Raw genomic sequence first — 17,624 nt, forward strand, 5'->3', positions numbered from 1 at the left:
GCCCCATAACCGTGTTTATTAGTCCATCATGAAAACTCCAGCACAGATATTATCAACTATCTATGCCTAACCACCTAGGTCTTAGAAACTATATCATGAGTTTTCAGAAAATTAGATTCCCAAGAAAGAAATGGTCCAAATATGACTAAAGTTCTCTCCATTATTCCCTTACCTCTTAGATACTCTGTACTGTGCTGTGGTCAATTTTCCAGTCTCAGGGTCATGTACTGTAGCTCGGCTCAGCTACAAAAAAAGAGAAAGGACAAGGACTTACTCCAGTAGCAGGCAATTTTGGGCTTTTTGTTTTGTTTTGTTTTGCCAAGCCACAGGTGATTGGAAGGGTTCAGATTGGTCTGGATGGTGGGTAATGGTCTCAAATCCACAAAAACATTTAGAAAGGTGGCAGTAAGAACAGCCACTTCCAAATCAAGAGAAAATGAGTTGACAGATTTTTGTTGTAGATTTATTGTCCTTTCACTTTTTTTTAAAAAAAAAAATCATTTGAAGCTGTATGTAAATGATTTATAGCACTGGGTTTCACAGAAACTTTCTCAGATCTAGAAGTTATTTAAATATTTTGAAAAAAATAGTAGACTCCTTAAATTCATTTTTTAAACCTCTCACTGAGATAAAACTTTTTAAATCTCTCTAGCAAAGTAAAAGGCAACTAAGTTTACAACTAATTTTTGGAAGACTGAGCTCAGAAGCATAACTCTGTTCTTCCTACTGCCAACTTTTGAGTCAGCGAATTTTTTTAAATAAAAAACTCAAACAGGAGGAATACAGATTATTACATAATAACAATAGTATTTTACAAGATGTATGAACAAATGCCAACATAATCACCATGAAGGAGGATGTGAATCACCGCAGCATTTATGAATATGAGAAAACTGCATAGGTGAAGACTACTACTCCCAGATTCAGGAGGCTGCTGCTTTATTTCCCCCTTTGGCAACAAAAGGGAAAAAGAAAACAAGTATCAGGCCACTTCCTGGATATTTGACACCTGATCTGAAGAAAGATAAAAAGCATATTAATTCCCTAAAAATAACATACCAATTAAAGATTAAAAACAGAACTTCTAGTGAAGGAGAAAGACCTGTGAAACACAAAGAAGTTTATCCATGCATTATCCTGTTTATATACAGGGTGGTGACTTGAACTGGTGACTGAAAATGACCTACTTCCCTTAAATGAATAATTCCTGTAAGATGTATAAAACACTCATTAGAGGACAAAATATGCAGCATACACATCTCTTACCTTTTGCTAATTCTGTAATGTACCGTCTCCAAGTCTCCTGTTATTGGGTTTGAAATGGTGGCTCGCCTCAGCTGTGAAGCCAACCATCAAAATAGTTGCATTACAAGACAAAAAACTGAATCACATTTACCCAACCAGTCAGAATTCCAGGGTTTTGACAAAGGAGGCTAAAAAGAGAAAATAACTCCATACACTTCCAGTCACCTTGTGCTGAGCAGTGAAAGCCAGTTAGTTTTTTAGGTTTTTGGGGTTTTTTTTTTTTTTCAATTTTTTGTTTGTTTTGCATAGATGGAGGACATACAAACAAGAGATTGGAAATTAAATTTCTTTCAATGGTGAAAGGACATGACAGTGAGAAAAAGAGACATATCTAAAATTTGAAGTCTAATTTACAGTTAAAAGAATGGCCATCTGGGGGTGGAGAGAGAAGGGGAAAAAAAAAAGAATGCCTATTTGCAATTAATGATCCATTACAAAACCTTTAAATTTTTTTAGTGATGGAACTGTTTGCACAGGTTAATGTTTAAAATTCATTTTGAGGTCAATCTTTTGTCCCTTCAAGACATCCACTCATTAACATACACAGTGAAATAATATTGGATTGAGAACAAAGGCAGAGGAAAAGAGCTCATAAATGTTAAAAACAGTAAGAGGTGACCGCCTAGATAATAATTTCAATTTTTTTTTAATGGAAGGATGATTCTGAAGTTGTGAGAGCATGAAATTTTATTGCCACTAAATTTATTGATCAAAAACAATACAAATTGAGGAATCTCCAGAATATAACTTGATCTCCAAGTTGAAATGAATTAATTACCTTGGATGGCACCAATAATACATATTAATGTTAGACCAGTGTTTTGCATTTATAATGTAATCTTTGGCCAAAAAACAAAAAAAAAAAAAAAAACAAAAAAAAACACCACCAATTTGGAGAAGCAGAAAAACTCTAAAAGAAATTCTAACTTCATTTTGTAGTATAGATATCCAGATAATTCAAACCTTTGATATCATAAGGGTCAACAAACTATGGCCACAGACCAAATTCAGCCTGCTGCCTGTCACTGGAAATAAAATTTTACTGTAATATAGCCACACTCTTTCATTTACATATTTTCTTCGGCTGCTTTTGCACTATAATGGCAGAACTAAATAGTCATGACAGAGATCATATGGCCTCCAAAGCCTAAAAAATACCTAAAATTGACCTTTATGGAAAAAATCTGCCAACTCCTGTGTAGTAAGACAGCAAAGCATGCCTAGAATTTATTCAACAATCTCTTTATGAAAGTGATGGCAGCTTGTATTTTACTATCAAGAAGACCAAATATGTTTTAAGAACAAGCTGATGGGAGAAAAGGCAAGAGCATAAAGGGTAGTCTTTTCCACATTCTCACTGAAGAGTTTTTATGCTCAACACTAAGCTTATAGATTGGGTTTACGTTAGATTCTTTTTAAGAGAAATTATGTGGGTTAAAGTCAGAAAACTATCACCATTTCAAATTAACATAATGCTTGTGCCCAATTATATCTTTTTATAATAGTAACAATGTGCCTAAAAGGGAATAAAAATACTTCCATGGTATTCTTTCCATAAAAATACAGAGGTGAAAAAGCTGGGCTTTGAGTAGCCTCTGAGATTAAAAGACTCCAAAATATAGAGAAAAGTTTATCAGGAAGACGGTGAAACACAAATTTGTTAATGGTGAATAAGAATCTCATCAATAATTTTCATAATTCAGTGCTTAAAACCCAGTTGAAGGGTACGTTACTTGTGTTGATAACAAATGGAAAAACTGGCATAAACACAGCATCATTAGTAACTCCATTATGCTGGGGCAAAATATCTTTAAAAAATCTGTGGCGTTATTAGTATATCAATTATCCTATTTTTTTACAAAGAAAAATTGATACAAAGGTACAGTAAATTGAGAAGAATGAAAGAAAACATTATTTACCCTTGGTTTTGCTAGGTCTTTGACGATTTCAATTTCCGCATCAGAAATAATATCATGGAAGCGAATAATACGAGGCTTGTCCCATTCATCCTCCTGTTTAGCTGGAGCCAGAATAAATTTAGGATTACGGTTTCCATCATGGTAGCGGCAAAAGAGTTTTTTCTGTCTCCGAGGGGTCTAAACATAAAGTTAAGAATATGATGAATATATTAGAGTAATAATACTTTTAATATCTATTTCTATGCAGATAAGAGACAATAATCATGCTTGCATATGCAGAGTATCTCTGGAAAAATATACAAAAGAAGCAGTATTCTGCAAATATTTTGCCTCAAACAGGATGTTCAGAATTTTAAATACAGTATTAATGATTATTTTCTGGGTGAGAGAGGCAAGGTCTTAAATAAGGAAAAAGGTAGTGTATCTCTTCTAACCCTTCACTCATCAAAATAAAGGTCAAATGTTTAAATACAAAAAAAAATGCCATGTTTATGCAAATATTAAATGAATGCCTGGCATTGCTCTAAATGGCACAAAGTAACTGGAAAGCACCCAGAGACAAAAAGTTTCTAGAAGAAAAAAAAACCTAGGTTTTCCTAAATACCTCACAGTTAAATGCTTGTGGCAAAAAAAAAAAAACAAAAAAAAAAACAAAAAAACAAAAAAAACAAAAACAAAGGAATTTTTTAAGGGCAAAATAAAAAATGGATAGCTCTGAAAAAGAAAAATAAGTTATTAAACAAAGATCCCAGATGCTTTTATTAGGCGGTATAAAAATAGAGCAGTCAACAAAACAAATTCCCTTCAATCATCTATGTATTATATTAATAAGTTATTTTGTTGCCTAAACTTCTCTTAATTAAACAAGTATGTCAGGCCTGGCATGGTGGCTCATGCCTATAACCCCAGCACTTTGGGATGCTGAGGTAGGAGGATCACTTGAGCCCAAGGAGACCAAGACCAGCCTAGGTCACACAGCGAAATCTCATCTCTACAAAAAATTTAAAAAATTAGCCGGACATGAGGGCACTTGCCTGTAGTCCCACATACTTGAGGGGCTGAAATGGGAGGATTGCTTAAGCCCAGGAGGTAGAGGTTGCAGTGAGCCATGATCATGCCACTACACTCCAGCCTGGGTGACAGAGCAAGATGCTGTCTCAAAAAAACAAAACAAAACAAAAACAAGTATGTCACATAAGCAGGAGAAGGAGTAGTCTGTTTCAATTATTATACTAATAATATACTAAAACAAATAATGATTCATGTTTATTCTCCATGCACTTTACCTAGAGTCAAATCCAAGGCTTTAATTTTTAGTAAGTCTTTTATATAATGATGAGATGAATGTAGCTATTCTGAGAAAAAGAATTTTTTGTTTTTGTTTTTGTTTAGACAAAGTCTTGCTCTGTCACCCAGGCTGGATTGCAATGCCTTGATCTTGGCTTACTGCAGCCTCCGCCTCTTGGGTTCAAGCAATTCTCCTGCCTCAGCCTCCCAAGTAGCTGAGATTACAAGCACCTGCCACCATGCTTGGCTAACTTTTTGTATTTTTAGTAGAGATGGGGTTTCACCATGTTGGCCAGGCTGGTCTTGAACTCCTGACCTCAAGTGATCTGCCCGCCTTGGCATCACGAAGTGCTGAGATTACAGGCATCAGCCATCGTGCCTGGCAAGAATGTTCTTTTGATCTTAGGTAAAGTTCAGTATGTGTTACATTAACAAACTGGGAAATTAGCAGATTCTTGTTTTATATCTACAGTTTTATTTTGTTCCTTAAGAGTTATTAAGAGCAATAAAAATTTCTGCTTACTGCAGAAATTTGAACACTAGATATTTGATATTACAAAACTTGTGAATTTTTAAGTGATAATGGTATTGTAGTTATTTTGAATTTGTATCTTCAAAAGATACATACTAAAATATTTAGCAATGAAACAGAAAAGAAAACGTTTAATGAGGGGAAGGGCGTGGTGGCTCACGCCCGTAATCCCAGCACTTTGGGAGGCCGAGGCAGGTGGATCACGAGGTCAGGAGATCGAGGCCATCCTGGCTAACAAGGTGAAACCCTATCTCTACTAAAAATACAAAAAATTAGCTGGGCGTGGTGGCAGGCGCCTGTAGTCCCAGCTACTCAGGAGGCTGAGGCAGGAGAATGGCATGAACCCGGGAGGCAGAGCTTGCAGTGAGCCGAGATGGCACCACTGCACTCTAGCCTGGGCAACAGAGCAAGACTCCATCTCAGAAAAAAAAAAAAGAAAGAGAAGAAAATATTTAATGAGTCTAACAGCGTCACTATCTTTGTATTTACTCATTAGCTCAAGCATGTCCTCCTAGGACTCCATGAACCTATCGAAAGTGTCAACATAGGTATTGTATACTTTGCTGTTAGTGATTAAGCTGCCAACAGTCATCAAAATCAAAATGCAAAGCCCTGCTTGAGTTTACCCGTAGTAAAGAAAATGTTAAACACTTTTCAAATGTTTACACTTAAAAGTACTTACTCCAAAAATTCACTAACTCCTTCTATGCAAGCCTGCGTTCAGCTGAAAACTAATACCACATGAAATTCCTTTTCAAAAGGTTCCATAATCAATTAAATTGAGAAAGAATGTATATCATATCACAATGCATATTATCATAAAAAGGTTCTGAGAAGTCTTGAGGCTAAACAAAAACCTATGTTCAACTTTGTTTAACAAATGTTCCCCAGACTTTGTTCTTTTTTGCTTTTGGCCTAATATCTATTAACATCTATAGAACTGGAATTCTGAGTTATAAATACATATACAATAAACAAAGTAATATTTACAGATACATTTTAAAGAAACATTAAAGACAAAATCTGTTAAAAACTTTCTGCATTTTCAGTATTAAACAGACTAAAGCATTTCACCAAGCAATCTTGTCAAGATTAACTAGGAGCAAAACTACAAGGGATTATTGTATAGATGAATCTGTTGTATCTCATAAGATGCACAGAGTAGTGTTATCTCTAAGTCTGCTGAACAGATGGGTGTGGTGGCTCACGCCTATAAAATCCCAGCACTTTGGGAGGCCAAGGCGGAAGGATCACCTGAGGTCAGGAGTTTGAGACCAGCCTGGCCAACATAACAAAACCCCGTCTTCACTAAAAATACAAAAAAGTTAGCCAGGCATGGTGGCGAATGCCTGTAGCCCCAGCTACTTGGGAGGCTGAAGCACGAGAATTGCTTGAACCCAGGAGGCAGAGGTTGCAGTGAGCCGAGACTGCGCTACTGCATTCCAGGCTGGGTGACAGGATGGGTTTCTGTCTCAAAAAAAAACAAAAACACTGCTGAAATCTCTCTTGCATTAAATATAAGAAAAACTATTGCTTCCTTTAAACTTACTTGATCCTTCACCCCGGAAGGATCAAATGAAAAAGGTAATATTGCCACAAACATATGTAATAGTATATGATTCGCAAGCTTTATTTTAAAGCTATTTTACTAATAATTGGAACATATTAAATGTGGCACCCACAGAGAGATAATGGTATACTGTAATTTTTTTTTTCTTTTTTTTTTAATTATAATTTAGGTTTTAGGGTACATGTGCACAATGTGCAGGTTTGTTACATATGTATCCATGTGCCATGTTGATTTCCTGTACCCATTAACTTGTCATTTAGCATTAGGTATATCTCCTAATGCTGTCCCTCCCCCCTCCCCCCACCCCACAACAGTCCCCGGAGTGTGATGTTCCCCTTCCTGTGTCCATGAGTTCTCATTGTTCAATTCCCACCTATGAGTGAGAACATGCGGTGTTTGGTTTTTGTCCTTGCGATAGTTTACTGAGAATGATGTTTTCCAGTTTCATCCATGTCCCTACAAAGGACACGAACTCATCATTTTTTATGGCTGCATAGTATTCCATGGTGTATATGTGCCACATTTTCTTAATCCAGTCTATCGTTGTTGGACATTTGGGTTGGTTCCAACTCTTTGCTATTGTGAATAGTGCCGCAATAAACATACGTGTGCATGTGTCTTTATAGCAGCATGATTTATAGTCCTTTGGGTATATACCCAGTAATGGGATGGCTGGGTCAAATGGTATTTCTAGTTCGAGATCCCTGAGGAATCGCCACACTGACTTCCACAATGGTTGAACTAGTTTGCAGTCCCACCAACAGTGTAAAAGTGTTCCTATTTCTCCACATCCTCTCCAGCACCTGTTGTTTCCTGATTTTTTAATGATGGCCATTCTAACTGGTGTGAGATGGTATCTCACTGTGGTTTTGATTTGCATTTCTCTGATGGCCAGTGATGATGAGCATTTCTTCATGTGTTTTTTGGCTGCATAAATGTCTTCTTTTGAGAAGTGTCTGTTCATGTCCTTTGCCCACTTTTTGACGGGTTTTTTTTTTCTTGTAAATTTGTGTGAGTTCATTGTAGATTCTGGATATTAGCCCTTTGTCAGATGAGTAGGTTGCAAAAATTTTCTCCCATTCTGTAGGTTGCCTGTTCACTCTGATGGTAGTTTCTTTTGCTGTGCAGAAGCTCTTTAGTTTAATGAGATCCCATTTGTCAATTTTGGCTTTTGTTGCCATTGCTTTTGGTGTTTTAGACATGAAGTCCTTGCCCACGCCTATGTCCTGAATGGTATTGCCTAGGTTTTCTTGTAGGATTTTAATGGTTTTAGGTCTAACATTTAAGTCTTTAATCCATCTTGAATTAATTTTTGTATAAGGTGTAAGGAAGGGATCCAGTTTCAGCTTTCTACATATGGCTAGCCAGTTTTCCCAGCACCATTTATTAAATAGGGAATCCTTTCCCCATTTCTTGTTTTTGTCAGGTTTGTCAAAGATTAGATAGTTGTAGATATGCGGCATCATTTCGGAGGGCTCTGTTCTGTTCCATTGATCTATGTCTCTGTTGTGGTACCAGTACCATGCTGTTTTGGTAACTGTAGCCTTGTAGTATAGTTTGAAGTCAGGTAGCGTGATGCCTCCAGCTTTGTTCTTTTGGCTTAGGATTGACTTGGCGATGCGGGCTCTTTTTTGGTTCCATATGAACTTTAAAGTAGTTTTTTCCAATTCTGTGAAGTAAGTCATTGGTAGCTTGATGGGGATGGCATTGAATCTATAAATTACCTTGGGCAGTATGGCCATTTTCACGATATTGATTCTTCCAACCCATGAGCATGGAATGTTCTTCCATTTGTTTGTATCCTCTTTTATTTCATTGAGCAGTGGTTTGTAGTTCTCCTTGAAGAGGTCCTTCACATCCCTTGTAAGTTGGATTCCTAGGTATTTTATTCTCTTTGAAGCAATTGTGAATGGGAGTTCACTCATGATTTGGCTGTTTGTCTGTGATTGGTGTACAAGAATGCTTGTGATTTTTGTACATTGATTTTGTATCCTGAGACTTTGCTGAAGTTGCTAATCAGCTTAAGGAGATTTTGGGCTGAGACAATGGGGTTTTCTAGATATACAATCATGTCATCTGCAAACAGGGACAGTTCAATAGATGCAGAAAAGGCCTTTGACAAAATTCAACAACCCTTCATGCTAAAAACTCTCAATAAATTAGGTATTGATGGGACGTATCTCAAAATAATAAGAGCTATCTACGACAAACCCACAGCCAATATCATACTGAATGGGCAAAAACTGGAAGCATTCCCTCTGAAAACTGGCACAAGACAGGGATGCCCTCTCTCACCACTCCTATTCAACATAGTGCTGGAAGTTCTGGCCAGAGCAATCAGGCAGGAGAAGGAAATAAAGGGTATTCAATTAGGAAAAGAGGAAGTCAAACTGTAATTTTTTTTTAGAAGTTTTTTTAGGCCGGGCACAGTGGCTCACGCCTGTAATCCCACCACTTTGGGAGACCAAAGCAGGTGGATCACAAGGTCAGGAGTTTGAGACCAGCCTGGCCAACATGGTGAAACCCCATCTCTACTAAAAATACAAAAATTAGCCGGGTGTGGTGGCGGGCACCTGTAATCCCAGCTACTCAAGAGGCTGAGGCAGGTGAATTGCTTGAACCCAAGAGGCGGAATTTGCAGTGAGCCAAGATCGCACCACTGCACTCTAGCCTGGGTGGCAGGGTGAGATCCGTCTCAAAACAAACAAACAAAAAAAGTTTTTTAGAGACAGGGTCTTATTCTGTAGCCCTGGCTGGAGTGCAGTGGTGTAATCATAACTCACTGTACCCCTGAACTCCTGGATTCAAGTGATCCTCCCACCTCAGACTCCTGAGTAATGAAGACTACAAGTGTACACCAGCATGCCCAGCTAATTTTTAAATTTTTTTGTAATGGGGTCTATGTTGCCTAAGCTGACATACTGTTAATATTTTAATGCAGTCATTCTGATTTTTATCACACAGGCTTAAATATAAAATAACTGATTCTCTCCAGAACTGTGTACAAACACATACACACACACATTCACATACACACAATTGGCTTTTCCACTTTACCATTTTGATACCCTCCCCACGGCACAGCATTTCGTACTTCTGTCTCTCTGGCAGGTAATCCACAGCAACCCCTTTTTTCTTTGGTGTAGTTTTCTGATCAGATTGGTCATCTGAAGCAGACTTATTGACATCTTTTTCTTTAGCCATTATATACTCAAAATATTTTAAGTTACCATTAGCTCTCTGATGTTCAGGATCTATTAGAAGAGAAACAAAGCATGTCCATGGGTAAGTTCACGCTTGTTCAAGCATCAGAATACAGTAATATAAAAATAGGAGACATTATAATTTATCTTCCAAACCAGGTTGCTTTTGTGAGTGAAAGGAGGCACTAATAAAAATTATTATACCAAAATAATAGGTATAAGTTACTACTGCCCCCAAGTAAATCAGGACATACAGTCACCTATATAAAAACAGTTCTGGGCCAGGCCTGGTGGCTCACGCCTATAATCCCAGCATTTTGGGAGACTGAGGTGGGTGGATTACCTGAGGTCAGGAGTTCAAGACCAGCCTGACCAACATAGTGAAACCTCGTCTCTAGTAAAAATACAAAATTAGCTGGGCGTGGTGGTGGGTGCCTGTAATCCCAGCTACTCAGGAGGCTGAGGCAGGAGAATCACTTGAACCCGGGAGGTGGGGGTTGCAGTGAGCCGAGATCATGCCATTGCACTCCAGCCTGGGCAAAAAGAGTGAAACTCTGTCTCAAAAAAAGACAGCTCTGGAGACAGAAACAGCCATTTATTTAAAGGTGGCAACTGGTGCTTTTACTTTGAGAATTTACTAATCAGCTAAAGGAACTAAGTTCAATTTGATGTCAAATGAATTTTAAAATCTTACTCATCCTACTTATTTTAAGAAATGAAAAAGATTTTTCCAAGACTGAAAAACAATCACATGAGGAAGACAGGGGATAAGCAATTCAAAAGCAACCTTTACCACAGATACATTATAAATGTAGCCTACTTCTAAGGGCTGAGTGAAGTTCAGTCCCAAATTTCTAAGTAAGAAGGAAAAGGGAAACTAAAGATATAATTTCCAAATAAGCTGGAATCCACTAACTGCCTCAGAATTGCTAGTCATAATTTTGAACTACCTTTTAGTAGAAGAAAAGAAGACTAAGCTGCCCATCTGAGAGGAAAAAAAAAAAACTAAAGAACCACACACACATAAAAATAAAAAGGCAGAAGAATATATAGAGACTTCACTTGTGACAGTAACTGTTTAGGATACCTAGGCTTAGATTGTAAAATATTTCTTGTCCTTCAGAAACTGCTCACAATAAATGTTATGATATCCAATATTAACCTAATGTTGTAAAAGCAAAGGAAAAGTATGTGCAGGGAAGAGGAGTATACACTAAAAGGAAACAAATGTGTAGGTGTCTTTGAGTGACTGGCTTATAGATGACTCTTCTGTATCTTTTTCTGTTTTAATAAATTTTCTATAATGAGTACAAAGCATCTTTTAAATCAAGAGGAAATACCACTGGAAAATACTGAAAGGAAAAAAGATTATTTGAACCAATATCTTGATTTATTATCACCCAACTAAGAAATAACCCAATTATCTAAAGTTCATTTTCAGCAGATCAATCCTTTTGAGCTGTTTGATTCTAACATGCACATATTTTCCTATTTTGTAAAAATAATTTTTAAAGTTTTAAAGCTTCATTATATACCAGAGGCCACCTAAACTTATTATCATACAAATTCTGGACTCCATCTCCAGAGATTACAATTTAGTAGATCTAAGGTAGAGATCAAGAAATTTTCATTTCTAACAAATATCCAAGTAATTCTGATGCATGTGATGCTTGGGCCATACTTGAAGAAACACTACATCTCTGTTCAAAGTACTACTGATAAAATTCTCCTAAGGTATATTTTTTCAACATTTGAATATGATAAATATATTTTCAGCCCATCACTTTATTTTAAAATATGAAATGCAATAAAACATCCTTCAAAGGAAACTGATTAAAATGGCAGCATGGTAAACAAACATTTTTGACTGAGTTAGTTACGTTAGCTTCAATTTTGAAATTCCTGGAGAATATAGAACAGAGGAACACAACCAATGTTGTAGGACTATTAGGTGAGAAAAATCAGCCATCATTTACTTTGAGAATAAAGAAGAGGATAACGTATATTTAACAAGTAAAGCTCCTGACTTCTAACAAGTAAGAAAATACCATATATAAATGAGGGAAAGACAGAAAAATAGAGAATATATATCCCTCAATATAACTATAACCTTAAATTAGGCCCAGATAACATACCTAGTTCAAGAAGCTTCTTTGTGAGCAAAAGTGCCTTATCCAGGTCTCCCTGCTGATATACCGCATAGCTCAAATAATCTAGAACAGAGACTTTATCTATGGTAGAAATCTCGCCTTCATCCAGTTGCCTTAGGGCTTGTTCCATCCACAGTTCTGTATGGTAATAATCTGCTTCTGTATAGGCCACTTTGCCCAACTCAAAGCAGTCCTCAGCTGTTAGAAAAGATTTGTGTTTCACTCCTATGAAAAGAAAATACAGAGAACTTTAGGAATCTTAACACTACTGTGTATTTATTTAGGACTACACAGCTTTCAAAATGCTGTCTCACTTCTATTGGAAGTTCACAATAATCCTCTGGATAAGCAAAAATTACCCTAATTTTATAGACAAAGGAACAATCTATAATATAATGTAGACAAACAAGAATCACACAGCTGGTAATAGGGGACACGGAACCTGGAGAACCCAAGACTGAAATTATCAGCCATCATACCAAAATGAAACATCCATTAAGTTGAAATATACTATTTCCTAACAGTAGAAATTACCATGTGAGATACACCTTTTTTTTTTTTTTTTTGAGACAGAGTCTTGCTCTGTTGCCCAGGCTGGAATGCAATGGCACAATCTCAGCTCACCACAACCTCCGCCTCCCAGGTTCAAGTGATTCTCCTGTCTCAGCCTTCTGAGTAGCTGGGATTACAGGCATATGCCACCATGCCCAGCTAATTTTGTATTTTTAGTAGAGATGGAGTTTCTCTATGTTGATCAGGCTGGTCTCAAACTCCTGATTTCAGGTGATCCACCCGCCTTGGCCTCCCAAAGTTCTGGGATTACAGGCATAAGCCACCACGCGCAGCCACCATATGAAATATATCTATCTCACTCCTAACCAATGATCTGGGCAAGAGATGAATGTACAGGAGGAGAGATAAATATGTCAACTGGATTCTTTCTTTTAAACAGCATTAATACGTCATTTAAATACCATAAATTCACTCATTGAAAGATTCCAGTAGTTCTTAGTATATTTACAGAGTAGAGCAACCATCACCACAATCTAATTTTAGAACATTTTCTTTTTTTTTTTTAATTTTTTAAATGGTTTTTATTTTTGAACGAACTACATGTTTAAAAACTTTTAAAAACATATGTATTTGCTCTGGGGAACCGTTGCCGTTGCCGCATCTCTTCAGTAGGCTCAGTTTATTTTCCCCTTTTGCTTTTCTGTTTTTTTTTCCTTCCTTTTAATCAAAACTACCCCCCACCGTCCCGCCCCCGCTTTCCTAACCTTGCTGCTTTCACAGGGTGGGAAACGAAATTCGAGGGAAATTCCCTGGAAATATGAGGGAAATCTCTGCCTTGCACCACCAGAGGGGCATAAATTTGATAAGTTCTAACCTCTTCTTGCCCTTAAGGGTCTTTACCTCCCTCACCGACTAAGATTTGGTCATGTTGCGTATAACTTAACGACAAAAATGGAAATATTGGCCAGGCGTGGTGGCTCACGCCTGTAATCCCAGCACTTTGGGAGGCCGAGGCGGGCGGATCACGAGGTTAGGAGTTCGAGACCAGCCTGGCCAACACGGTGAAACCCCGCCTCCATAAAAAAATACAAAAATTAGCCGGGCGTGGTGGCGGGCGCCTGTAGTCCCAGCTACTCGGGAGGCTGAGGCAGGAGAATCGCTTGACGGGAAGTGGAGGTTGCAGTGAGCCGAGATCGTGCCTTTGTACTCCAGCGTGGAAGACAGTGAGACTCCGTCTCAAAAAAAATGAAAAATTAGCCGGGCGTGGTGGCGGGCACCTGTAATCCCAGCTACTTGGGGCGCTAAGGCAGGAGAATCAATTGAACCCAGGAGGCGGAGGCTGCAGTGGGCCGGGATCGCACCACTGCACTCCAGCACGGAAGACAGCAAGACTCCGTCTCAAAAAAAAAAAAAAAGAAAAAGAAAAAAAGGAAATGTTAAGTTTCATGTGTTCTGGGAAAAATAAATCTAGTAGACTAGCTCGGGGAGTCTTCAGGTTTTCCTATGAATATCTTGGATTACTTAGACAAAATTGGAGTTTATGTGATCAAAATACCTTGTGAAGGCCTTTTGCTGAGTTTTGGGGGGAAAGATTGTCATGGTTTGCTTTTTACTTAAGCTAGGCTACTCAGGAGATGTCTCAAGTTATGAACAAAAGATCCGCTAGTACTTTGTTTTGTTTTTTTTCATCAAAACTTGTGTGGTTCCTAATTAATTTTAGTTGCTCCCATGTTTGCTAATTCTAAATAACAGCATTTGTTAAACTTGTAAGGTAAATCTGTTAAACAGAGAAAGTAAATTTAGATAAACTGATAGGCTAGATAAGGTTTACTCTAAGACGTGAAAGATCTGAACTTAATTTCCTTTACTAAAGGTAGGAAGAGATATGACTTTATTCAAATAGTTGATACGTTTCATTATCTTTACAACTGGTATAAAGAAAAAAGAGACACATTGATAGGTAATTTACTTACTCTAAGGGGTGAAGATCTGAATCGAGTAAGTTTCCTTTATTCTTGGAGATATAAAAGGCTGTGACTTTATTCAAGTACTTGATTGACCTTGTCATATCATCTGGTATGAAGTGTGAAAGATATGAATCTAACAACTTTCCTTATTTCTTAGAGATAGAGAAATATCTAAAAAGATTCTTTAAAATATTAAAGTTTTGTTCTATTTTGTTACATCAAAAGTGAACAATATACTTTTGTTATTTGAGACTTGTTAATATCCTTGAATTTTCCAAAAGAATATAAAGTGAAATGATTTACAGTCAACTTATGAAAATTTTAATCTTTACTTTCTGTAATTCAGTGAGATTAATTTTGGAAAGTCTTTCTACATTCCAACTGCTCTAAGAACATTTTCATCACTCCAAAAAGAAACCCTGTAACCATTAATGGTCACTACCCATTAACTTCCCCACTCTGCCCCAGCCCTAGACAACCACTAATCTACTTTCTGTCTCTACAAATTTGCCTATTCTGGACATAATGCTACTGTGAACATTTGTGTGTAAGTTTCTATGTGAACATGTTTTCATTTCTTGAGTATATACATATGAGTGGAACTGACTGGTCCTATAGCAACTCTATGCTTAATGTTTTGAGGAACTGCCAAACTGTTTTCCAAAGTGGCTACAACATTTTACATTCCCACCAACAAGGTATGAAATTCCAATTTCTCCACATCCTTGCTAATGCGTGTTATTGTCCTTTTTTATTGTAGACATTCTGGTGAGTATGAAGAGGCATTTCATTGTGGTTTTGATTTGCATTTCCCTGTTGACTAATGATGTTGAGCCTATTATCGTGTGCTTATGTACATTTGTGTATCTTCTTTGGAAAAAATACCTTTTCAAAGCTTTTGCCCATTTAAAAAATTTGGTGGCTAGGCATGGTGGTTTCACACCTGTAATCCAGTGTTTGGGAGGCCAAGGAAGGAGAACTGCTTAAGGCCAGGAGTTTGAGACAAACCTGGACAATGTAATGAGACCCTCATATCTAACAAAAAAAAATTTTAGAAATTAGCCAGACATTGTGGTGCATACCTGTAGTCCTGGCTAGCTGGGAGGCTAAGGCAAGAAGACTGCTTAGGCCCAAGAGTTCAAGGTTACAGTGAGCTATGACTGCACCACTGCTTGCACTCTGTTAGAGTTCTTTATTGAGACAGAGTCTCACTCTGTCACGCAGGCTGGAGTGCAGTGGCACGATCTCAGCTCACTGTAATCTCCGTCTCCCAGGTTCAAGCGATTCTCCTGCCTCAGCCTCCCAAGTAGCTGGGATTACAGGCGTGTGCTACCATGCTGGCTAATTTTTGTATTTTTAGTATAGACGGGGTTTCACCATGTTGGCCAGGCTGGTCTTGAACTCCTGACCTCACGTGATCCACCCGCTTCAGCCTCCCAAACTGCTGGGATTACAGGTGTGAGCCACTGTGGGTACCTGGCTCAGCTACATGATTTTAAAATATTTTTCCCATTCTATGTGTTGTCTTTTCACTCTCTTGATGGTGCACTTTTGAAACTGTGATGGAGTCCAACTTATTAATCTTTTAGCACTTGTGCTTTTGGTGTTATTATGTCAACTCGCTTCTGCAGTGAAACTTCTATTTTAAGAAAAGGAGGTATTTGATAGTTCACATGAGATAAAATATAAATAGAAAACACTTCAGAAAATACTTAGTCTCATTCATCACTGAAGAAATTAAAACCACCACAAACAAAAATATTTTAAAATAATGGCCTAGATTTATTGAGGTCTTACTATCTGCCAAGTTATTTGTCACTTATTTAATCCTCAAAGCCATCTTATTACAGATGAGGAACTAAAATAAAGGTTAACTAATATGCCCAAGGTCACATGTTTAAAAGTAAGAAATGGAATCTGTTCAATACACCTCCAGAAGTTTGTGCTCCTGATGTTATAACATTAAATGGCAAAACCTAATAGTGGGAGGAAGCAGCAATGTAAATGGGTAACTTTGCTTTTAAGAAATTCAGCAATATGAGAATAGAAGAATTTAAACTCCATGACTTAATACTACTATTTTTCAGTTATTTCATTGAGATTTTGTACTAGGGGTTGGGGACCTTCCTGTATAAAAGATTTTTGTGGCTGAACCATATTATAGCTACAAACCGTTATAAGCTAAAAGCGAGGAAATAAGGAAATATATAGGCAGATATATCAATTTAATGGAATAGCACTTTTCATTAAGAAAGATAATTTCAATGCTATAGAGAAAACTATAATAAATTTAAAAATAGAAAATATGAACAAATAAGATACCCTAGGCCAGGCGCGGTGGCTCACGCCTGCAATCCCAGCACTTTGGGAGGCCAAGGCAGGCGGATCACCTGAGGTCAGAAATTCGAGACCAGCCTGGCCAACGTGGTGAAACTCTGTCTCTACTAAAAATATAAAAATCAGCCAGGCATGGTGGCGGGTGCCTGTAATCCCAGCTACTCAGGAGGCTGAGGCAGGAGAATCACTTGAACCTGAGAGGCAGAGATTGCAGTGAGCCAAGATCACGCCACTGCACTCCAGCCTGGGCAACAAGAGTGAAACTCCATCTAAAAACAAAAATACCCTAACAAAGAGCAGGCATATTGGAATGGGAAAAACAAAAGACCTTCCAAAAATCATAAATATAATCAACGACAGTTGAAAACTCATTAGGCTGGTTAAAATGTAGATTAATGCCAGGTGCGGTGGCTCATGCCTGTAATCCCAGCACTTTGGGAGGCTGAGGCAGGCGGATCACGAGGTCAGGAAATCGAGACCATCCTGGCTAACACGGTGAAACCCCGTCTCTACTAAAAATACAAAAACTTAGCTGGGCGTGGTGGCGGATGCCTGTAGTCCCAGCTACTCAGGAGGCTGAGGCAGGAGAATGGCGTGAACCCAGCAGACAGAGCTTACAGTGAGCCAAGATCGTGCCACTGCACTCCAGCCTAAGTGACAGAGCAAGACGCTGTCTCAAAAAAAAAAAAAAAAAAAAAAATGTAGATTAAACACAACTAAAAAGAAAATAATAAATCCAGGAGAGAGAGCTAATAAATTATCATGGCATAAACTACCCAGAATGCAGCAGAGAGAGATAAAAACATGAAATGCTAGTTAAAACACAAAGACAAGGCCGGGC

At 37.8% G+C, this 17,624-nt stretch overlaps 1 protein-coding gene across 2 annotated transcripts in view; it reads right to left on the reverse strand.

The window, feature by feature from the left end:
- The window catches only part of P4HA1 (prolyl 4-hydroxylase subunit alpha 1), a 95,285-nt gene that overhangs the window by 36,700 nt on the left and 40,961 nt on the right, over positions 1-17,624 (reverse strand). Inside the window, exons 6-9 of one of the 2 annotated variants that reach the window (XM_030798468.1) lie at positions 11,952-12,191; positions 9,671-9,867; positions 3,225-3,401; positions 173-243 (exon numbers count right to left, since the gene is read on the reverse strand). In XM_030798468.1, the coding sequence (XP_030654328.1) occupies positions 173-243; positions 3,225-3,401; positions 9,671-9,867; positions 11,952-12,191 (685 nt within the window). Of the gene's footprint in view, positions 1-172; positions 244-1,266; positions 1,338-3,224; positions 3,402-9,670; positions 9,868-11,951; positions 12,192-17,624 lie in introns of both variants that reach the window. The other variant, XM_030798467.1, reaches the window with a different exon arrangement.

Source organism: Nomascus leucogenys, chromosome 18 (assembly GCF_006542625.1).
Source record: "Nomascus leucogenys isolate Asia chromosome 18, Asia_NLE_v1, whole genome shotgun sequence".
Lineage (NCBI taxonomy): Eukaryota > Metazoa > Chordata > Mammalia > Primates > Hylobatidae > Nomascus > Nomascus leucogenys.